This window comes from Cajanus cajan, chromosome 9, assembly GCF_000230855.2.
Source record: "Cajanus cajan strain Asha chromosome 9, NIPB_CcT2T_4, whole genome shotgun sequence".
In the NCBI taxonomy this organism is placed as follows: domain Eukaryota; kingdom Viridiplantae; phylum Streptophyta; class Magnoliopsida; order Fabales; family Fabaceae; genus Cajanus; species Cajanus cajan.
This window is the reverse complement of record NC_138525.1, coordinates 28,252,524-28,276,745: the sequence shown is the minus strand read 5'-3', so window position 1 is coordinate 28,276,745 and position 24,222 is coordinate 28,252,524. Positions and strand designations below refer to the sequence as shown.

At 31.5% G+C, this 24,222-nt stretch overlaps 1 protein-coding gene, 1 non-coding gene and 1 pseudogene across 27 annotated transcripts; all 3 read left to right on the top strand.

Annotated features, from left to right (window-relative positions):
* The first annotated feature begins 838 nt into the window (after positions 1 to 838).
* On the top strand, positions 839 to 912 carry TRNAN-GUU (transfer RNA asparagine (anticodon GUU)). The gene has a single exon. It is a non-coding gene; the product is annotated as a tRNA-Asn (tRNA).
* An 8,220-nt stretch (positions 913 to 9,132) lies between these two features.
* On the top strand, positions 9,133 to 12,013 carry LOC109789778 (uncharacterized; annotated as a pseudogene).
* Positions 12,014 to 14,342: 2,329 nt separating this feature from the next.
* Positions 14,343 to 19,799, top strand: LOC145949323 (RNA pseudouridine synthase 3, mitochondrial). 26 transcript variants are annotated; one of them, XM_083063076.1, is made up of 10 exons: positions 14,514 to 14,898; positions 15,102 to 15,165; positions 16,061 to 16,132; positions 17,484 to 17,810; positions 17,896 to 17,976; positions 18,663 to 18,733; positions 18,900 to 18,941; positions 19,039 to 19,080; positions 19,158 to 19,283; positions 19,505 to 19,716. In XM_083063076.1, exons 3-7 carry the CDS (start codon positions 16,067 to 16,069, stop codon positions 18,934 to 18,936), a joined length of 582 nt encoding a protein of 193 aa, XP_082919202.1. In that variant the 5' UTR covers positions 14,514 to 14,898; positions 15,102 to 15,165; positions 16,061 to 16,066; the 3' UTR covers positions 18,937 to 18,941; positions 19,039 to 19,080; positions 19,158 to 19,283; positions 19,505 to 19,716. The 26 variants fall into 26 exon arrangements, with proteins under 26 accessions (XP_082919199.1, XP_082919195.1, XP_082919198.1 ...); XM_083063075.1 differs by lacking the exon at positions 15,102 to 15,165 and adding an exon at positions 15,474 to 15,630 and having other exon boundaries at positions 14,515 to 14,898; XM_083063081.1 differs by lacking the exon at positions 15,102 to 15,165 and adding an exon at positions 15,474 to 15,630 and having other exon boundaries at positions 14,524 to 14,898; positions 17,473 to 17,810.
* Positions 19,800 to 24,222: the final 4,423 nt, after the last annotated feature.

Sequence of the window (24,222 nt, the reverse complement as noted above, 5' to 3'; positions counted from 1 at the left end):
TCACTGTTCATTAATTACTATCGATATATGTGTTTGTCCTGACTTGAGCATCGGAGTGCCTTTTGCAGGTACCCTCCCTCCCATCGGAATATTCATTTGGAGCTCCCGCTCGACCTTCAGAGTATGAGAAGATTACTAGTGTGCCCTTTAGACAGATACAATATTCAAACAACTTATCTCGACCCCTAAGTACATCAAACCATTTCCCGCCCAATAAAGTTCACAAAAGTTAATAGAAGGAATATATCGCTCAAAAAGACTATTTTTTTTTTCAAACGAGACTATTCTTCGTTATTCCTCATATAATTCAAAGTAATTTTTTTCAAGTAAAAATATTAAATTATCAAATGAATTCAACTTAAAAATTGGATGTATTATTTTTATCTTAATTTTTTTTGGGTGAATATCTTAAGTTTTAATTTAACTCTCAACAAGGTGTTAAAGTTTTTTTAACTCTCAACACTAGAATATGAGACCAACCGTTAAAACAGAAGTATAAATAAAGTAACATATTATTTTTGATAAATATAATACATATTCACAATTATGGCATTCCAAAATATTGAGAGTAAGTTTTTTGATAAATTAACATATATTTTATATTTTATTTATTTATGTACTGTAATTTAAAACATTGGTTTATAAGTGTATAACATCACAAATTCAAGAATACAACGAATACTACTAAGTAATTTACTCTATTATACACAACTTCACTAAACTCAAACAATCAGATACATAATCTCAATCAGAATTCCATTTCAACATGATTTTCATTTACTAAAACAGCATAATGTGAGATTCCAAAGTGTTTAATTTTTCATTCTTTAATATCAAAGCTGGAATAGCTCAGTTGGTTAGAGCGTGTGGCTGTTAACCACAAGGTCGGAGGTTCAAGCCCTCCTTCTAGCGTTTTTTGTCTATTTCTGTTATGTTTTTTTAATTTATATTTTTTCTGTTCTTAAACCTTTTTTGATTTTATTTAACTAACATTCAACAAGCCAATTTGTTAAAATCAAATAATATCTTTGGTGATTACTTTTTGTTTTATTATTTTTAACTAATTTTCAATAAGTCTTTTTATGAAAATAGGTATATGTATCGAGTGAGTTTAACACTAACTCCAATAATTTCAAATAGTTACATATAGGCCTGAGCACGGGGCGGGTATGAACGGGTTCGGGTAAAAAATATTCAACCCAATCTAAACTGATCCAAAAAAAAATTAACCCATTTTCGACCGTATAAATGTTTCGGATTTGTCGGGTTCGGATTTGTCAGGTATCGGGTTAATTGGATCGGATTAGTCGAATTAGGGGATTATGGGGCCTTGTTTTCGTCTCTGTGTCTGACGAACAAAGCAGAAGCGAAGGAGCCTCTTCCAATCTGTTCTAGAATCTCATACTGCTCCATTTTCACTTCAACACAACATAGAGAGAAAGAAAATAAGAAAGAAGAAGTAAATGCAAGAGCAGAAAAGGAGCGTTAGGCCACCTTACCTTTCTAGTGTTCCTGTTCTTATTTCAATTCATATCTTTTTAGCTTTCCTTTTTCAGTTTCCCTTCCCATTCTTTTCGTTTCTTCTGTCCCTCTCAAATATCCATTACCCGCATTTTATCTCATGCACCCAATTTAAATAAAAGTATAGAATATTAACGCGGGTGGGTTGAGGAATCAGATTTGCCATTACAGAATCCAACAACTCGCAAAACGCTACCTTCCATTTTCAACTATATGCAGACGGTTTTGTGGGCTTAGGGTTTCAGTTTCTCGCATAAGAAATAACATATTTTATAATCGTTATCTGTCGGTCGGGTATGGGTACCTACGGATTCAAATATTTTAACCCGAACCCGACCAACAAAACCCATTTCAAACCAAGTCAAGCAACCCGCACAATCAGAAAATCCAAAAATAACCGACCAAGTTAAAAAATTGACCGCAGAAAGTTCCGGTTTTGGTCGGTTCGAAATGTCTTGCTCACGCCTAGTTACATATTATTTTCATCGATACTTCAATTTTAGCCTTTTTGTGAAAATTAAAAAAAAAATAGTCTACTTGACTAAATTGACTGAAATATTTACTAGTAAGTATAGACATTTCTGTTTCTTTCTTTTTTATTTTTTTTAAGGGTTTAGGGTTTATTTCTATTCTCTTATATCTTTATCGAGATTTATTGATTTTTGTTACAATAATGACATTCCTAAATTCAATGCAAAAAAAATAAAATAAAAATCTTCATTGCAGTTTGATGTTTTGGGTGTAATAGATGACGAACTTATTTTAACCCATTCATCAATCCTTTTAAGACTTAGCATTTTGATATCGAATTTTTTCCACCATTTAACTTTGATAGATCTTGTCAATAATAACAAACTGTTGTTGGAATAGGGCTGTCGATATATGTAATCCCATGACATAATCCAAGTAATATTTTGTGAGGCTATAAAGGATATAAACTTATATCCTGTTAAAAATATTGTCTTTTGTTTAAAATAATTAAATATCTCAGAGGCTTCATCAGGAAATATTTCTCTAATAGGTCCAAATTTGACAAACCATTCGAGAAACTATTTGGGAAATTTTAAAGAGATTCCTCTTCGAAACCAAATAAACCAAGAATGAGTTTTCGGCTGTAGATAAAGAAAATTGGTCCAGGCATCAATATAGTCATAATAAGAATATTGTCGAGGCTTAAAGGTTCTTGTAAAGTTATTGGTTTTATAAAGAGGTTGGTTCCACTCATCAGGGGTAATAATTCGGAGAATTTTTATTTTTGAAAATTGGATTTTGCCTTGATCATCTCTGGTATGGGTTAATTCTATGGAATCAGTGTCTATCAAAACAAACTCATAAAAAATACTGGATTTGTAAGTAAGAAAGTAATGGTAATTTTCTGGAAAAATTCTAGAGGCTAAAGTGATTGGAGTTAATTTTTTCCATTCAGATTCTATTGGCAGGATATCAATATTTTCATCTTTAGTAATGTATTCTTCTTCATAAGATTTTGAGTCGTAAGGAGTAGATATAGGAGGTGTGATATGAGATAATTGTTTGGACAGTGTAGGTATTGAAGTAAGAGTGGGACTTTGATATTTGTCTAGAAAAGATAATGGCGAATATTTGTTGGATGAAGTGATTTCAGTTCCTTTTTTATGGTGGCTAAAAAGGTTGGTCTTTGTGGTTTGAAAGGAGTATTGCTTCCAGTTGCATTAGGGGCCGATGGCCTATTGGCAATATTACTTGATGTCTGATTAGGGGTTCTCACTGGAGAACCGTATTGGTCTTTTGAGCTTTTACTCATTTTTCTGCAAAAAATTTCTCGTTAAGAAATCTGGTAGTGTATTTTTCTCTCCCTTAATATGTTCTATCTCAAAATCAAAACAAGATAATAATGCTTGCCATCTTGCAAAAATATGCTTTGAAACAAGATTTTTGACATCTTTTTGAAGAACACTAGGAGCAGCTTTGCAATCAGTTCTAATTAAAAAAATTTATTAAAAAGATCATCTTGGAACTTTTGAAGACACAAGACAATAGAAAGAATTTCTTTTTTGACTGTTGAATATTTTTGTTGAGAAGGATGCCAAATACCCGAATGATATCTGACCACTTGCTCTTTAGAAGAAAGGTTTTGTTTGAGAATACCCCCATATCCTAATTCTGAAACATCAGTTTCTACAATTAATGAGGCTTGGGGATCAGGGATACCAAGACACGAGAATTTTTTAACTATTTTTTTAATCTCTATTACTATTTGACTCATCTCATCGTTCCAGGGTATTGGATTTTTCCTTAGTCTTGAATATAAAGGAGCACATATAATTCTAATATTAGGAATAAAATCTGCTACATAATTAACACATCCTAAAAATCTTTGAATTTGGGTTTTATCTTTTATCCTAACAACTCCAGGGTGATTTTGAAGGCCTTATTAATCCTTTATCTAAATATTCTTGAATTTCCTTTTTACAATATTCCAAATATTGGGAATTCATTTGGATTGGTCGGGCTTTTTTTTTATTATATCTTTTTCATTAAACCCATCAATATAAGGTAAAGATATCTCATATTTTTTACGGTGCCAAAAGGTTGTGGGATTTAAATCACAAATTTCTTTTACTATTTTTTCTTGCAATTCTTTAATAATTTTTTGAATATTTGTATGTTGTAATTGTTCTTCTATTCTTTTGTATTGAATTTCTTTATTTAAAGAGTTAATATGTTTTTTCTTGTTATTAATAATGCTAGTAGAATGCTCTTTTAAAAGATTTAATTCTCTTGATCTAGGAGGATTAATAAATTCAAAACATATAATATTACCTAATACTTTTGTTTCTAATCCTTTTGCAGTTACGCTAAAAGGATATAATAAAGATAAAAAAGGAGTTCCTAAAATACATTGTATATTCATGTCTTTTATTAATACGAAAGAGGTTTCATAACAGGTTTTATTAGTGCATATCTTGGCAGAAGAAAGTTTATAATTAATCTTCATTCTTGAATTATTATCACTAACTACCTTTTCTTTGGTTTTTTCATAGTATCTTGAGGGTATTAAACCTTCTTGCAAACAATTGATATCAGCTCCTGAATCTATTAAGGCTATTAAATTAAACTCTTCTTATCCTATTATTAACCTAATCTTACAATGTCATTTATGAACAGATATTAAATTTAAATAATTCATATGTGAGGTTGAAGCTTCTTCATTTACTGGTTTATAATTTTCTTGTAACTTAAGTTTATCAAGACCTTCTAGTTCTAAAGTTCTATATTCTAAGGCAATATCATTTTGTTTTAACTTTTGTATTTCTTGTTTTAAAATTTTTATTTCATCTTGTAAATCCTTTATTGTTGTTGGACCAGGTTTTCTAAATCTATTATATATTTCTTTTAAATCTATATCTTGAATTACCTCTTGTTTTCTTTTATCTTTTTTAATTAATTTATCTAATTGACTAATAAACTCATCTTTTAATGGACCATCTTCTAATTTTTGAATTATTTCTAATAAAGTTGTAGTTTGGTCAGAGGATAACATATTAATGAATTTACAATTATTACAAGTACATAATTCTGGTCCTAAACAATAATCATTATCAACATCATCTATACTACTAGAAGTTTCTTCTTCTAGTTGATAAATCATTTCCTCAGTATTGCTTTCTTTTTCTAGAGATGAAGATAAACTGTCATCTTCTTCCTCGGGATCTGAATTTATTAATACATTTAAAAGAATTTTCTTAATAGACTCATCTATTTCTAATTCATTAATCTTTTGTTGAACTCTACACTTATTAGCAAAATGACCTGCTCTTCCACATTTCCAACAAGTAATATTCTTTTTATTATTCTTATTATTATTATACTTTCTTTTTTATTTTTGTTTTAACTCTCCTTGTTGATCATCTTTCTTTTTATGGTATCTATTGAATTTTTTATAAGGCTTGTATTGATTCTTTTGAAAAGTTATTCTTTTCTTATTCTGTTTTTTATGTTGGGCACTTGGTGCTCTAATAGATTCTACTCCATATTGTTGGCAAAAGTTACCTATCTCTTTCCTATTGGTGGTACTTTCTTTTCTAAGCTTATTCTGAAGTTTGAAATCATTACAAACTTGAATACCAGTTTCAACTACTATACTATGGATTTGTCCGTAGGTTAAAGCTAGATAGGGTACTAGGTTACCAAAATGGGTTTCTAACTTAGATTTTACCTTTTTAGAATATAATTTTGGCAATCCTGCAATAAATCTTTCTTTCTAAGATCCTTGAAATCCATCTTCTCTAGGAGTAATTTTTGACATAAAAACATCTTTATACCACCTATAATCAGACATTATTGGGCAATATAGATTTGCTAGTTGACTAGTAGCTCTATCTTTAAAAATATTTGGATCTCCTACAAAATGTTGAATAATAGTATAGATAAGAGTTCCTACAACATCTTCTTCATTTTCATTTTTCATGGCTCCTAATATTGTTTCTCTATCAGAGGGAGTGCAAAAATTATCCCACCATCCTTTCAATTGTCCTGTAAATCCTTGGACAAGAGTCATGGCTGTTGCTTTATCTGAATTTTCTCTTCTTTTGTAAGCACTAGCTGCCATAGTCATTTGACAAATAAAATCTAATATTCCTTGTTCACTCATACCATCTATATTCCATTCACAAATGTCACTACCTGAATAACTATTTTGAACTAGATCTCCTCGTTCTTCGTAAAGAACATCAGCAAGAGAAGGTCTCAGATAATAAGTTTTAAGTTTGGGATAGGTTCTTAGCTTATTGAGGGAAAGGTCCTCTATAACATTTAAGGAAGATTTTTTTAAAGTTAATTGTTCTAAATTTTTTCTAATTTCTTCTATCTTTTTATCAGTACTACTTTCAAGGTTTATAGTTTCTATTTGAGTATTGAGCTGGTAAATGGGTTTAACTAAGGGTTTAATAAGGGCTGTAGATGTACTACGGCTAGAATGCTCTTGATTTTCTATCCTAATTAACTGTTTTGACATAGTTTCTAACATAATATTAGAGTAATTAATCTGAGAATGTAGTTTTTTAATATCTTTTTGATTGACATCTTTTTCAGTTTCATTAATAATCTTATAAGGACTAGCTTCTATCTCTGAATTATCTATTGTAAATTTTATTCCTAATGTAGGAGGATATTCTGATCTTATTGTTTTATTATCAATAGTCATCGAATTTGTAGCAGTATTTGAAAGAGAATTTATATGTTTTTCAAAAGGATAATCTATTTTATTGTCTTTACAAAATTTTGTAAACCAATCAAAAAAGTAAACATTTATCTCTTGTTCTTCCATAAAATTATAATATAAAGTTCTAAACTCTATTGTTTTATCTGTTGTAAACGTTGAAAAATACCAATTTCTTTTTTCTTTATTGTAATCTGCCTTAAAATCTTCATTAATCCATATTTTATCAATTTTAAAAGGTTCTTCTCGAGTAATAGTATTTAATACCTATGATGGAGTAGGATTATAATCTTCAGACTCTTTCTATATCGTCATGATAAACAGGTTTGGCTATTTTTGAATTAATATCTAGTTTAGTAAAATCTATATTAATGGTTGACCCATCTACTGAATGTCTTGCACCACTACCTTTATAAATCATTTGAGGTTCTCGTATTTTTAGTGATCTTGACCTATTCATTCTTAATCTAATATTGGTTCCTTCTTGAATAATATCTCTAACCTGAGTGTTGTATATTTAAGGCTCTTCTACTATATCTTCTAAATACCAATCTTCAGGGATTTTACTAATAACTTCTTGAAGGAAAAAGTATATACCGTTGGTATATTCATGAGGTATGTACTTACATCAATATTCCTTATCAACTATGTCTAGTTTACTTAATTAATGTTATGGGAGTTTAATCCTTAGGAACAATGTAAATTCTTGCTCATGTATGCACGGTGCACTTTACATAATATGCACCACAGCCCAACGATAATTGGCTAAGGACTGTCCCTGATTTGACTTTTGACCTAAATATAATTATCAACTATGAATTCTATTTTTATTCACTACAAGCCTTACCATTTTTGCTGTGTATACTACAATGTTTGACTTTGTAATTGCTTTTTTGTGTTAATTTTTACTAAAGCTTTATAACAATCTTTTTCTTCATTTATTTGAATTAAAAACACTTTTGTTTTAACTCTTACAAAAAAATGTTGTCATCTTAAAATGATAAAAAATAATAATATATGACACATTGAGTAAAAATGTAAATTTCTTAATATATGGTGATAGTGGGTTTACTAGTGCAATGTCTTGATGATTACTATTTGTAATGACAATTGTCATAGATGTCTACACAACAAATAAATGCAGCTTACAACTATATGAAGATAGTAAACTTAGCTGTGTATGCCGACTTGTTGGACCATGATGCTGAACTTGTCAATCTGTTCCATAGGAGATTAGTTTTGATCATATAAGGATTTCTAGAGATGACAAACTAGTCTTGAAGGCTCTCTCTAAGCAACAATCCTAGCTAGGAGATATGATTAACCTTGTCTTACAATTAGTTCAAAGTAAATGAACATGATTGTATACAATGATTGATTATTGAATATTGATATGTGGTTGATAGTGTCATCAGGCCACTGAAATGTCTAACTTTGCCTCACAAGTGATTAATAATATCATGAGGTTATTGAAATGACTTATAGTAGTTAATAGTTAATTGTGCCTTAAAAGTAGTTAATATTGACCTCATCGATAATTGTATATAATCATGTTCATTTACTTAATAACTTGTGAAGTAAAGTTAGCTATATTTACTCGTAATTAATCACATATTCAAGTGAATGCTGGGTGTACAATTCCTGGATGGATGTTTAACTTTTTCCTCATGATTGAGTGAAAGCCCCATAATATACTGTCCAGGTAAACTTGTTTGTCTCATGCGTTTTACTTCATTTTGGCCCTAGATTTTGTTGCATTTAATGGAAAAGAATCTAATTGATTGATTTTTGAGGTTTTTAATTGAAGTAAAAGGGGTTGGAAAGTAGGTGTAGATTTGACCTACTGGAAAAAAGTAGAAAAAAATTCTTTTTAGTAACAATGCCCTTTAAATAGAAAAAACTATGTTCTAAATGTCTTCTGGTTTGCTGTGCAGGTTGAGGGTGATTCAGGTTCTTTGATTCCAGGGGTTTCAGGACTGCAGTATCGTATTACCAAAGAAGCCATTGGAAAATTCATCTCATTCCAGTGTACTCCAGTGCGTGATGATGGTGTTGTACGTGGACTAAGAATTTGCATGGGCCAGGAGTGCATTCGCCCTGGTAACACATTTATGGGACTATGCAACAAATAAATATGAACACTACAACAAAATTTGTTATTAATGACAATTATTTAATAGTAATAATTTAATTGCCGCTATATATAAAAATATTAATGACTAATATATAATAGCCACTAAAAATGTATTTATATTACACTAAAGTTTATTATTAGCGATAATTATTTATTAAAAAAAAATTTAAATCTCACATCGATTAGAAATAAGGAATAAATTCCAATAAAATTAATTGATTAGTTATTGTAATATATTATTTTAATTAACTAACTTAAATTATTTAAATGAATATTATCCGTTTACATTATTTCTTATTTTACCTAAAAAGGTTAAGTTTATGATGTCGTAAATTTTTTTCTTTAATTATATAATTTATTTTAATAAAATTGAAATATTTTTGAATTTAATTTTTTAAATTAGAATAATTTTAATTTTATTAAAATATTTTTTTATTAATTTAGAATATAAAATTTATTTCGTTAAATTCACTTACGTGAAAAATATAAAACTCAAGCATTATACGGTAAAAATTGTGTAAAAATGAATTAAATGTGCCATTAAAAAACTTTAAAAATTAATATCATATTATTTTATGGTATCTAGTTAGACTCATTACGGTGGTAGATACTCCAGGAATGAAAAAAAAAAAATCTAAACTCATTTTTACATGAGTTATTTCATATGTTTCTGCCTTTTTTAATTTTTTTTATTTAATAAATAACTATATAACTCTATTTTAGGAGATCGATTTTTATAAAGATAAATTAGCGCTTTTAACAATTATTGATTGACATTTTATTGTTGGTTCCGACGTGAGTTAAATTCAATAACTTTTATGTAAGTTTAATTAAACAAATTTTATCTTTCAAGTCGATTAATATAAAATGTGTTTCAAAATAGAAAATGATAATTGATATGCAAGGATCAAATTTATTTAAATTTGAAAAATAAATATTTTAAAAAATAAAATCTTAAAAACAAAATAAAAAAGAGAAAAGAAAATTAATTTTAATTGCTTCTTTATTCTGTATCCATATTTTGACATAGTGACCCAACACAACAATTCCTTTTTCTTTATTTTTATTCTCAAATTTCATTCATTTTTTCTTTTGGATTAATTGCAGGGCTTAAAAGCCCAAAATACAAAGACTAGATCCACGAGGGAAAAGAACTACAGACTTATCAGCAAGTAAAAAAAAATGTGCCCAACTTGGGGGAACTAAAGCTATGCACTCCTTCCGGGAGGGAGAATCCTAGTTTGGCAAATCCATCAGCAATTGATTAACCTCTCGAAAAATATAAGTACAATCAATCTTGTGGAAGCCATCTAACATTCTGACAATGTGATCTAGCAAGGAGTAGCACGGATGTTACCGAGTACAACCTTCATAGAAGTTGTTGTTGAATAAAAATATCATTGTTCTGTTTTCATTCATAAATTAGCGGCTATTTTTTTTTTTATTTTCATAGAAGTTGTTGTTGAATAAAAATATCATTGTTAAATAGCTCTTACAGTTTCGATTCGGCAGGTTGCGAGTTCACCGCAAACTCTTCTGGCTTCCTCCAATGTCTTTGTCAGTATTAAGGTTTAGGTTTCCAAAGTTTCTTCCTTTTTATGCAAATGCAAGCTTCCACTCTCAATCTCTCAATCACGACGATGCCGTTGCCTCGTTCAATCGCATGCTCCATATGCATCCTTCCCCACCCATCTTCCATTTTGGCCGCATTTTGGCATCCCTTGTCAAGATGAAGCATTACCCAACTGCTATTTTCCTTTCCAAACAATTGGAATTCAAAGCAATTACACCAGACCTTGTTACTTTGAGCATCCTCATCAATTGCTTCTGCCACATCGGTCACATCAATTTTGCCTTTTCTGTGTTCGCCAAGATTCTCAAAATGGGATATAAGCCAAATGCAATTATCTTCAATACACTCATCAAAGGCTTCTGTCTTTGTGGTCAGCTTAGGAAAGCACTGCACTTTCATGATTGCGTTAAAGCTCAAGGATTTCAGTTGAACCATATTAGTTATGGGACTTTGATCAATGGTCTTTGTAAATCAGGAGAAACAAAGGCTGCCATACAGTTGCTCAAAAGGATTGAAGGGCATTCAATTAAACCTAATGTGGTAATGTATAGCACAATCATTGACAGCTTATGCAAAAATAAACTTGTTGCTGATGCCTGTAATTTATATTCTGAAATGCTTGTAAAAAAGATTTCTCCGGATGTTGTCACTTTCAGTAGTTTAATGTATGGCTTTTGTGTTATGGGTCTTTTCAAAGAAGCAATTGCTTTGTTAAATGATATGAAATTAAAAAACATCAACCCAGATAGTTACCTTTAACATATTGGTTGATGCATTATGTAAGGAAGGAAAGATAAAAGAAGCTAAAATTGTGATAGCTTCGATGGTAAAATCAGATGTGGAACTTGGTGTTATTACTTATAATACATTAATGGACGGATACCACATAATTAATGAAGTGAAAAAAGCAAAGCATGTATTCAACACTATGTCCCAAATAGGAGTGGTGGCACCTAATGTTTACAGCTATACTATCATGATTGATGGATTATGTAAGAAGAAAATGATAGATGAAGCCATTAATCTTTTTGAAGACATGCAACGCAAAAATATGATTCCTAATACAGTAACTTACAATTCACTTATTGATGGTCCCTGCAAATCAGGGAGAATAGATAATGTTTGGGATCTTGTTGATGAGATGCATGATAGAGGTCAACCTGCCAATATAATTACCTACAGTTCCTTATTGGATGCTTTATTCAAAAATGGTTATCTAGACAGAGCAATTGCATTATTCAAGAAAATGATTAGTTGGAGAATTCAGCCAGATAAGTACACATACACAATACTTATTGATGGACTCTGCAAAGGTGGAAGACTTGAGAAAGCGCAAGAAGTTTTTCAGTATCTTTTGATTAAAGGCCATTGTCTCAATGTCTCGACATATAGTGTTATGATCAATGCACTTTGTAAAGTGGGGTTGTTTGATGAAGCATTGGCCTTGCTGTCAATAATGGAAGACAATTATTGCATGCCTGATGCTATAACTTTTGAAATAATTATTTCTGCTCTATTTGAAAAAGACGAGAATGATAAGGCAGAGGAACTTCTCTGAGAAATGATTGCTAGAGGCTTATTGTAAGGGTTAAATCAGGTAAGATTCTTTCCAATTCTTAACAAATAACTAGCTCATTTTCAACAACAAATAGTTTCATTTTTTTTCTTCCATTTATGTAAACTTTCCTAACCTACTCTTATTTGCTTATATATACAAACACGTAAATATGACTCAACTTCTCTAGTCTATTTATGGACTTTATTTTTGTGTATAAATTCCAATTTTTACTAATTTGCACTGCATGTGGGTTTTGAGTGAAAACTTACAGTCATTTTAGTTTTTTCTCTTATTTTACTAGGATACTTTTCTATCATTCTGTACGTGTTTAAGACTTGGCTCAACAGAAACGGTTAAAGCTATGCAATGGACCACATCAATTTTTTGTTTTGTCTCACTGTATCACTGATAGGAAGAAAACTATATGCTGTATTGTTTTGACATTATCTTATAGAACTACCATGAGATTTCTTACAAGATATTTGTCCTTGTTAGGAGTAACAATATGGGGATAATTAATTTATATTTGTTTATTTTAAGGGAAAGTGGGAATCTAAGGTGCAGCTGTGATAAGGCAAAATCTATGGTAGATGTAGACTGACTAATTAACAAAGATCACAAGTTTAGTGTTTGTAATTGTTAATAAATGCCAGTTGGCGCCTAACATTCAGGATTTGATGGTTAAACATTGCAAATATTCAATGACTAATACATGTTTTTGTCTTACAATGAAAGTCATTTGTATTGAGTTTCAATAAGTTTTCAGTTTTGCGAGGAATTATGTAGTTCAATTATCATGTGGTGTATCCTGTAAATTTGTGCTTTAAGCTACCTGGTTTCGAAAATAGGAGGAAGCGACCATGATTGAACTACTTGTTGTTTACAGATAAACATGTTTCCTCCTAAATAAGTTCACAGACAGTAATTCTGTTTCATTAGTCTCAATTATATTAGAGTTTAGAACCAAGCCTCTCAACCTGAATTTCATTCACCACTTGAATGTCAAGTAAAATATTAAGGAGGGAGTGGCATGTCCTTTTTAGACTTCAAGCAACTTGAACATCACCTGTCTTTGGCACAATCAGAAGGTCCTGACATGCCATCCTTAATAATATAAATATTTATTCCTAAATGATTTTTAGATGCTAGCTAGCTAACTGCATTATGGTCTGTGCATGCATTTCAAATATTATTCCATTATTTGTGGGTGTAATATTTTTGGTAAATAATGGTGTACAGGAGTATAAAAATGATCTGTACTACTAGACGGTAGGTATGCAATCAACTGCTATATTATTTTCTTCTGTTTTGGTTACAAACTGTGCTGCAGTTTTTCATTCTACCTCTCTAGGTGATTCATTATCTTTTTGCTCTTTATTTTATTTTAATTTGGTGGTTCTTGAGTTGAATGAACTAAGCATATTCTTTTCTGTGATAGATCCTCTCAAGCATGTAGGAAGAAAGAAAGTGCTGAAATTCTCATGTGCAAGTTTCTACCACATTCACCGCCAACAGAACTGAAAATAGGACCGGTTTCTTCTTGTAGCATTTGCTGCATAGTTTGTGTTCTTCGTCTTCCTCTTTTTTAATTAAAGTAAAAGGTTTGTAGTTAATTATGCTTTAAAAAGGTGCTAAAAGAAGATAGATTGTAATATCCCTATTGGATGCGTTAATTAGCTTTTACTTGTCCAAATGTACAATCTATGGTTATAAAACAGGTGGGCTAATATGATACCATGAAACCACTTTGTAGCATTAAGCAGCTTCTGAATTCTTAATTGTTCAATATAGTGGTTACTGTTGTATTTTTTTTTAGTGATATTTGAAAAGGATTAATATGTTTATTTAATTAGAAAAATTTTGTTTAATTAATTTTGTTTTATTAAATAAATATTTTAATTATATTTAGTTTTGTTGACTTGATCTTTTAGATTAAGTCTTATCTTATATTTTGACTTAGTCTTCAAGAGATAATTATATTTTTATCTTATAACTTCGTAAAAAGGTGTTTTTGAGAAATAATTTCTCTTCATTATAAATATAACATATAGAAGGTTTTGAGAACATCTCTTCATATATCTTTTTTTGATTATATTACGAGTCTCATGAGTTAATCTCACTTGAAAATTTGTTAATTCTGTTGCCTCAATTATTAATTGGGAAGGACCTGTTATATCCTTGAGAACTTGCGCATCACACGGATAAGTCCTTAAAGACAGTGCTATCACATGCTCGGGTTACTCTTAATTTTGTGATTGTATAATTTTCATATGAGAAAGAGGACTCTTGTTTGTGATTGATCATGAAGATGGACAATAATTTACAACAATCTTAAGAACTTATTTATTCATAAAATTTGAGTTTCACAGTGGATAGTATGACACAATGAAACTAACCTCCTTGCAAAACCCTAGAACCTAAACCATGGAGAAATGTAGAATCAATGCTCCTAAACGCGTTAGTAGGGAGGCTCCATGGGCACACCATAAATGGGAACAGCTTCACTTGTGAGTCTAGAGGATTTTTTTTCTTGCTAACGTGGAGTGACACTACAACAAAAAATATCATTAGCGACTATTATTTAGTGGCAATAAGATAATTGCCTGCATATTATTATTAGCTAAAGCTTTTAGTGGCCAATAAAAATTAGCCAGTAAAACTTTATTTATAGTGATAATTTTTTAAAATTACCGTTAATATTAATTTTTATTTGAACTTCTGTTTTAAAAAATTCCTCACACTCAGTGCATAAGGCATTTCCCATCTTTTACCTCACTTCTCACCGTCATCTCACTCTCACTCTTGCTTATCACTCTCACTCTCGCTTCTCACTCTCACTAATGGCTTCTTCTATCTTTTGCGCATAGCTTCAATGGCTGCGTCAACTCATTCTCCTTTTGGATCTTCATGTGGTAATATCTCTTGTGATTTTGTCTTCAATTTCAATTTTAGGGTTTGTTTTGCACGATTCATTTTTTTTTCCATTTCAAACTCTTTCTCTATCTCCATCTCTCTATTACAGAATGATTGTTTTGATTTGATTGTGCTTTTTGTGTTAATCTTTTAAATACAAAATAGTTATGTTTGGAATGTTTGGAAATTTTGGTTTCGGAAGGTAAGTTGCTAGGCTCATGTTGATCATGCTCTGTTGCTATGTATAAGTTGCTTCGAGGGAGGAGGTTAGTGTAATTTTCCTTTTAGTTTATGGAGACACTTATTTTATTTTATTTTATGTTGATCATGCTCTGTCATTGAATCCCATTTCAGGGGTGGTCTTGTAAGTATCTACTATTTTATTGTATTTACACTGGCACTTTTTTCCCCTGCTGCCTAATCTATTGACATTGCCTTAAATTGATTACACAGTTTTTGTTATGACTTTTTCTAGTAGAATTAACAGGAGGTTGAATCTCCTTGCACTTGAGGAACATAGATTAAGACCAAGACTTTCAGGATTAGCAAGTGATTATAAATTATAATATTGTAGGTTCAATTCTTTACAAGGCCATCTACTCACCCCTCATCCCCATCACCTACCTTGGTGCTTACACCTCCAATAAAAGCAGAAAAAAGGATGAATGAATGGTAGAAATAAATTTCGTTTTCTACAAAATATTGTGCTTGAAGTTGGCCTTGGTTTCTAAGTAAGTAACTAAATTTTCTCAAACCTTTCGTGGTTCAGAAATTACTTTTCATATTCAGGTTGTACTTTAATTTAATCTTAAACATAAGGGCTTGGTTTGTTTCCAAATTCCAATTGTTGTAATTCCTTTACATCATATGCAAGATGGTCATAAAGTTAAATTGGGTGGTCCTGGAGGCACCTTGAAGAACTGATTTAGCAAGGAAGTGCATGCTGTTGTATATATGATGCTTTTGAATATTCTGTTGGTGTACTACACTCCAAGGGAGATCCTCATAAAATTCTATTTACTATGCAAATTGGAACAGCTAACAAGATAGCATGATTTACGTTTTGTATCAAATAATATTTATTTCATGTATGATGGTCAGATATAGATATGATAATTGAGAAGTGTATTTACAGGCTATATTGATAATTTCCTATTCTAGGTGCAAATGGAGGACTTTGTTGCTGATGACTCTTCCACTCAGAAAGAAGAGCTGAGGAAACCCATGCGAAAGGTATTCATGTTTACATGTATCCTATTAATTCACCATTTTCTAGAAGAAAAAAAAAACCTCATTTTGGGTAATTCCCTCTGTCTGTCTCTTTTATTCTCACACTATTTTTCAACAATAAATTTTAGTCAATTGCTTATGATTTGTTTTAGGTTTGTTGTGATTCAGGAATTGTGTGTATTGTTGTACACATACCAATCTTATTTATAGAGTGAATACAATAAATGATAGAGATCCTAATCTCTAATATTATGGAAACTAATCTAATCATATCCCTAATTGATAGTAAGGATAATAGCCATAATATATGTATCCACAATATCTGTAATATATTCACAATATCTGTAACACTCCCCCTCAAGCTGGAGCATATATATCATATGCACCAAGCTTGTTACAAATGTAATCAATCCGAGGTCCTTTAAGCGATTTTGTGAACATATCTGCTAACTGGTCACCAAAAGTGGCTGGAGGCAGCGGTCGGAGGTGGCGACTGGAAGCGGCGGTCGAAGGCGGCGACCGGAGACGACGGTCGGAGTCAGCAACCGGAGGCGGCGACCAGAAGCGACGACCGGAAGCAGCAGTCGGAGTCAGCAATCGGAGGCGGCGACCGGAAGTGGCGGTCAGAGTTGGTGACCGGATGCAACGGTCGAAGGCGGCGACTAGAGACGCGGTCAGAGTCAGCGACCGGAGGCGGCAACTGGAAGCGACGGTCGGAGTCAGCGACTAGAGGCGGCGACCGGAAGTGGCGGTCAGAGTTGGCGACTGAATGCAGCGGTCGAAGGCGGCGACAGGAAGCGACGACCGGAATCGGCGACCAGAAGCGGCGGTCGGAGTCGGCGACCAGAGGTGGCGACCGGAAGTGGCGGTCGGTGGCGCGGCGACCAGAGGCAACGGTTGGCGGTGCGGCAACTCGAGGCAGCGACCAGAGGCGGCGGTGCGATGACCCGAGGTGGCGATCGGCGGCGCGACAACTGGCGGCACGACAATCGGAGGTAGCAACCGGAGGTGGCGGTCGACAGTGCGACGACAGGAGGCAGCGGCCGGAGGTGGCAGTGAGGGCCTTTGCAAGAAGAGAGAAAATATATTCTAAAAGAAAAGAACCTAAGCTCTAGATACCATGTTGTGATTCAGGAATTGTGTGTATTGTTGTACACATACCAATCTTATTTATAGAGTGAATACAATAAATGATAGAGATCCTAATCTCTAATATTATGGAAACTAATCTAATCATATCCCTAATTGATAGTGAGGATAATAGTCATAATATATGTATTCACAATATCTGTAATATATTCACAATATCTGTAACAAGGTTTAATAATACTACAACTATACAGCTTAACTGCAGATTAGACCTAATGAAGTGATGAAACATGGTGTCAGAGTCCATGTTCCTGTATCTATTGCTGAGACTAGGATTTCCAAAAGATATGATGCTATTCCAAGTGGAACACTATATCCAAATGCTGATGAAATTAAGTATCTTCAAAGGCTTCTGATTTACAAGGCATGGCTTTCATTGAATATCATCTCTATTTTATATTACAGTTTTCTGTTAGTATTCTTGTTAAATTGCATGGAAATATATTTTGTTCACAACATATTGTGCTCAAATGTATTATTACTTTCAGCGGCTATTATTGTGCTAAATAAACCTCCAAAATTGCCGGTTAAGGTTTGAATGTCTATTCTCTTACATTTACAGGAATTAACTTTGACTTTATTGTGAGATTTTAATTTCTTGTTGATGACCTTGTTAGGGGAATTTGCCAGTTCATAATAGCATGGATGCATTGGCAGCTGCAGCACTGTCCTATGATTATGATGAGGGTCCTAAACTGGTAAACTAATCTTCTTTTTACATCCTTACAATGGAACAATTTGGTCTATACTTGACTGTAAATGAAAAATCATGCAACAAAAGGATATATATATATATATATATATATATATATATATATATGTATATTCAGACAGATATGCTAACACCTGCATTTTTAAAGATTAAAACATGTGGTCACCTTGAAAGGTTTTGATAATTTCATGGCTCTTTGTCCTGGTTTCTCATCAGAGAAAAGACCTTCAAGCCAAATATTAACTGGAACAGATTCATTTGAGGCATAGTCCAATCACTGAAACCAAGAGAATGAGATACACTACACTTCCAAAAAAGAGATATGAAACAATGTAGTTCATGTTGTTCGAACCAACATTATGGCTCCTGATTAGATATGAAATGGCACATATGTGATGCAAATTGGTCTTCAAATCGTTTTTTAGCTTTAATTGAAGGGAATTTGCTATGGGTCCTGTTTGGGTTCATTTTGTGTGCATGCATGGTGCTTACGTTTGGGGTTCTGAGTAGTTAATTCTTCAGTTGTTCTACTCTATATTAATCTGATTTGGACTCTGAAGCTGTTTTCTTAGGAGTGGTTGATGCATATTTGAAAGTACAAGAGAACTTAATTATTTTTGGCGTTTTCAGGTTCACCGTCTAGTGTGTTGATAGTGTGCCTTCTCATTTCAGGTGCTTCTAAATGATGGATTCCTCTGTACCTTATTTCATATTCTTCATACTCCTACTCTTGTAGACCACAAGTATAATCTGGTTTCTTAAGCAGTATTCATTTGTGTTTATTTATTTAATAATATCTATTTATCATGTAGCTTGTTTTAGTCTTTTTTTTGTATGACAACATATGATATCCTGGTTGAATTTTTTTTCTATTCTATAGCTTACATATTTTTCTTTTTGGATTTGTAGAATCACAATTACCTACAAAATTTATTGTAACTGTTAAAACAGGTTTGGCCCATGTCTTCTTGTTTTACACATGCTATTTTTTCTTAAAGAGGTTTAAGTTACTTTTGTAATTTCTCAACCTTTTTGTTTGGATTTGTAGAATCACAATCAACTAAAATTCCAATTGTTATAGTGGAAACAGGTTTTAAAAATCTCGTTGCTTCTCTTTAGAGTATTTAATTTTTTTTGTATAGTAATTTGATTTATTATAATATGTAGAGGTTAACAAAAACAATATGGTTCAAGATGATGACCTCACTTCCTTGCTCAAGCTTACTAGAAAAGATAATGATGAAGTTGTTCGCATACTAGCAGCAAAGGCAATTGCCAATTTATTCATGAATGGTAATTATTTATTAGACATTGTATTACTTTCATTTCACAGTTTTTCCTTTAAATTTAAGACGCGCATGGTAGAATTAGTTTGTTTTATTTTATGATAAAATTATTGAAACAATAGAATGATAAGTTTTATTGAGCTTAATCCATTTCTTATGCACATGTTATTCCTTTGTTTTAATACTGCATTTGATTTGATAGTACATTAAATGTTATATTGTTAACAGGAAATTGATGAACCTGCATTGAAGGAGGACATTTGTTTATTTTGTGCTTTGCAGGATTCAATTGCAATTAATGAAGACCTTTTAGACATTTTAGCAAATAGCTCTAAATCATAAGAGACCTTGCTTTCATTAGGGATATAATTATCTTAGAAATGAAATTATGTAATTTCTTTGGATCATGACATCATTGACTATTCATTTTGTCTTTTCAATGGTTTCCTTGGTATCTCAAGAACATGATAAACTCATAAATTTTGCATTACTCCAATAAATGGGTATTTGGTGTTATTGCAAATATGGAGTACTCATATAAAAAATTTATTATTCTCATTATTTTTATGAGAAATGGTGGATGAGAATATTAGTAAAGAAAGTAGTTTTTTTATAAAAAAAAATCAATGGATGAAAAATTGAATTTGATTCCCTCATCAATTTCAATGCATGGACTAAAAATAATTTTATTTAATTGAATTTAACTAATTGAGTATCAATATGCTATCAAAATAAATTATTTTATCTAATGAAATTCAATTGTATTTCTATATAAATTTTTTTTACATATATGAGAATCTATTATTCAATGAAATTACTTTTAGTGGCTACTAGAATTGTCATTAAAAAATTTTATTTTTCCTGGCCATTTAAAAGGTCTTTACCATCACTCACTTTAAATGTCACTAATAGTTTTACCGACCCTACATACAACGGCCATAATCTAATTGCCGGTAAAGATATTAATGGCCATTTGTATGGTCACTAAATAACATAAAAATTGTCACAAAAAATCATTTTTGGTGTTGTGTGAGGTTTCAATGTGACGACAAAAAAAAATCCAATATGGTGATTATGAGTACATCAACCTGAATCTACAAAAGCACAAACAAATATATTTCGATAGTTGGAAATTTAATTGTTTTTTCATACTTAATACCCACATGTATGTCTTTTCAATTATTTTAGTGTGGTGTATATTATTTAGAGTTTGAAATACCTTATTTGCATTTGAGGGACTTTATTATGTGTTTGGTTAAAGTCTTGAAGGAGAAATAAAAGTTTGTATGAATATGTGGAAGTCAATTAATCTATGAAATAAATAAATGTGACTAAGAGGTGAAAGAAATAATTGCGAAACATCATGTAGAGAATGATGTAAATAATTAATATTTGACAATCTCTCTATAATAAGAAGATTTAATTATTAGTATAGGAAACTATTGTCATTAACTTTCATGAATAAGATAAGACTTGCCTTAACACTCATATAATGACGACATTTGTGTGCATTACTTTATACAATATTAAAAATAGTTGCTATATATTTTTTAGATATTGGTTTTAAGTTTCCTTCACAATTTTGTGTCCATTTACTTGATTTAGTGAATATATATATATTATTTACTTTTGAGACAATATGTTATTAGACATAAGTTTGACCTATATGTCATTACATGAGAGATAAGCTTAATGTTATGAGAAGATAACTAATGATATTTAAGTTTATTAAATGTTTCATTTATATAATGAATAGTGGTGTCTTTGTTGCTAGTAATATGAAAATTTTATATTATATAATACTTAACATATAGCGTTGATTTATGTTCAAGTAATGTACTAGAAAATGACTAAAAATAATTTCTAGATGACATGTGGATTTTATTTTTAAGGTGTATGTGAAGGTGTTAACAATGAAAAATTATTGGTTAGTTTATGAATTTATTTTGTGGTTTCTAAGATTGTTAGAAAAGCTATCGATCTTTCTAAGTATATTTTTTATGTGCCTGATTAATTTAAATAAGGTATTAATCCTTAAGGATTTTAATTATGGAAACTATTGTGGAGATTTAAGAAGCAATATTATGGACTTTATAGTGATAAACTTTTATTTATTTTTTTTGCTTCATAAAAAATGTGGAAGTTTTAGACTTTTTAAATAAAGTGAATAGTAAGTTTAGCTTTGTTTTTGATACATGACTTTTTAGACTAAACTAGACTTGCAGTTTTTGCGAACCTTATAAATTGAGATGTGATATATGTAAGTAATGCAAGTTTAAAAGTTGATGTCATATTATGATATGTATCTTACCATGATTTAAGAATTTTGGTGTATATTTTGCTAGTGACAATGATTCTTGGAAAAGAACAAGAGATCGAGACCTTTCTATAGGTTTGTTATAAGATATGGGACAAAAGGAGGATTTGATAAAATTATTTATAAGTTGTGTATAACATAATGATTGAATTTATTGATCATATGAAGTCAATAATGGATTCGGTTGATCTTATGACTTAAATCCCTACGGAAGATATTGTTATATTAAACATCGAGAGGAATGAGACTATTAAGCTACTTGAAAACAAACAAGTGATGGTAATTCAACTTTTGTGATTGGATGATAGACTATGACCAAGGCCAAGAAATCCAAGAGGTGATATCTTAAAAGAACCAAGAGGAATGAGATGATCTTAAAGACCTTTTCATATGTTTGTACATATAGTAGTCTCTTTGTATAGGCTTATTTTTGCCTTTGTATTTGTGAGGCACTTTACTTGCTTTTATTAGTGATTGTATATTGATTTTAGGGTAGGTTACTTGGAGAGTTTAACTCCATTTAACCTCCTTTGTTGATACATTCATTTTACATTTTTTAAGTAGGGAAAAAGGGGTGACATTTAGCAATGTTTGAGGGTGTGACTAGTAATTGGGTCAGAACTGGGCCTAGGCAAAATTTTGCATATTAGACTCATTTTGCTCCTAATTTTTCATAAATGTGATTTAGCTAGGTCTCATCATCATATGATGAACCTAACTAAACCAAATCAAATATTTTTGAAATAAATCAAGTGAGCAATTTGAGACTTGGCCGCCTAGCTCTTTTCTTTGTTCTTGGCCGAATTTGTGAGTCTTCTCCTTCAAGCTTAGAAGCTTGTCTTCCAAGTTTCTAAACCTTGGGAGGTTAGGCTGACCTTACCATGGTTCTTAAGTGAACCATGGTCAAGGTTAGCTTGCCCTACAAGTTTTAGAAACCAGGACGGTTAGGCTAAACCTTACCATGGTTCCTAGTGAACCATGGTTAAGGTTAGCTTGCTCTCTAAGCTACCTCTCCCTATTATTTGTAAATCTGACCTATTACCTCACTTTTGAAGAATGAACTCAGATTTTCTCTTAGAAAATTCTCTCTTCTCTTAAAGTCACAAAACCCTGGAAGCTTTCCTTAGGTGTTTCTCTCAAAGGAACTTTAACCTTTGAGCTAGGTTCCTTAAGCTTCTCCATCAAGCTTAGAGTGGCCAAACCTCCTCCATTGTTTCTCCTCCATTGAAGGTTGCTTCAAGGAGATTCAAGCATCTTTTCAAGGAATCCTCAAGAGTAAAACGGTCTTGGAATGGAGCACTTGAAGATTCAACAAGCTTCTCCAAGTAGTTCCATCATTTTTGGTATCTAGAGCCTAGTGCTCTTGAGGTTTTGTGTTCTAATTTTTTTTCATTGATTTCGTGTTGTTCCTTCCTTCTCCTATGTCTAAATTTGTGTTTCTGTATGGATCTAGTTTTATTTCACATTTTGATGGATCCTATATGTCTCATGAGAAGTAATTGATTCATATTTTGCTTGTTTCTAATTCTTGTGAATCAATTCGGTTTGTGCTTTTAGGATTCTTGTTCTTGTGCGTTTTTGATGTTTGTTTGAGTCTCTCCATTCCTTAACATGTGTCCGTGATTAGACAACATTCATATTTAGTTTTATTTTTGAATCACTTGTTTTGTCTTAGAAGTCATGTGTAGTCCTTTGTATGTTGTTAAATCCTAGACTAGCTTGTTTGACCTAATTTTTGTGTTGTTCTTCACTCATAGTTTGGTGCGTCTTTTTACCTTATAAATCTGAACCTATCTAAATGTTCCTTTTCTTTATATGATTGAGTTCATGATTTGCTATTAGTTCTAACAAATTTCCTAGAGTTAGGTTTCTATTATGTCTTGTTAAAAGTTTTGTCAAAAAAATTGTTAAACATTATTTCCTATTAGGTTTCCTTGAGTCTTGTGTGTGGCTGAAACCTATATCAAAATTTAAAGCATTAAAACAGAGACAAAACAAAGGTGTATGTGTTCTTAATTCATGAGAAAAACAAAAGAAAATAGTGCCTAAATTTTTGACCTAAAAATACTAAAAAATTGTAAAGCACTAGTTGAATGATGCATGTGAATGCCTCTTATTTTGTGTGACAATTTTTGCAGCAGTTTTATCCTATTAAATCTGAGACTTATACATGTTTTAAAAGGCATTAAACTCCTGTGTCAACAAAGAAAAAGAAAGAACAAAAGAATTTACAAAAGAAAACAAAAAGAAAGAACACAAGAAAAGCCAAGGAGTGAAAATTTAGTGCAAAATAGCTCTCAATTTTTTTGGTGCATATTTGTTCTAACATTTTCAGCCAGCCATATACATTGAGTCTTATTTTTGTTTTTAATCTTAGCTTTGATTTTGTAATCCATTCTAGTGCCTTTGTTAGGAATTCTTTTGTGTGCTAGCCTTTCAAATTGTGCTTTAATTTTTGCTTGTCAATTTTTGGAACTCCTTCTAGTTTGTCTCATTTCTTTCCACCAATTGGTGTAGCTGTTCTTATGATGAGGTTCCACTTGTGGATCCTCAAGAACACCTTCAAATGCTTCTCGGTTCCTTGGAAGAGTGGCAAGGAAAGAAGCTCCAAGAAGCATCAAAGTGACCA

Excerpts from the sequence above, each read along its gene's own strand:
- LOC145949323 (XM_083063073.1), top strand. The coding sequence starts at position 16,067 with ATGGAGGACTTTGTTGCTGATGACTCTTCCACTCAGAAAGAAGAGCTG. Across the intron at positions 16,133-16,593 it reads TGAGGAAACCCATGCGAAAG|TGGCTGGAGGCAGCGGTCGG; the intron begins GTATTCATGTTT and ends GGTCACCAAAAG.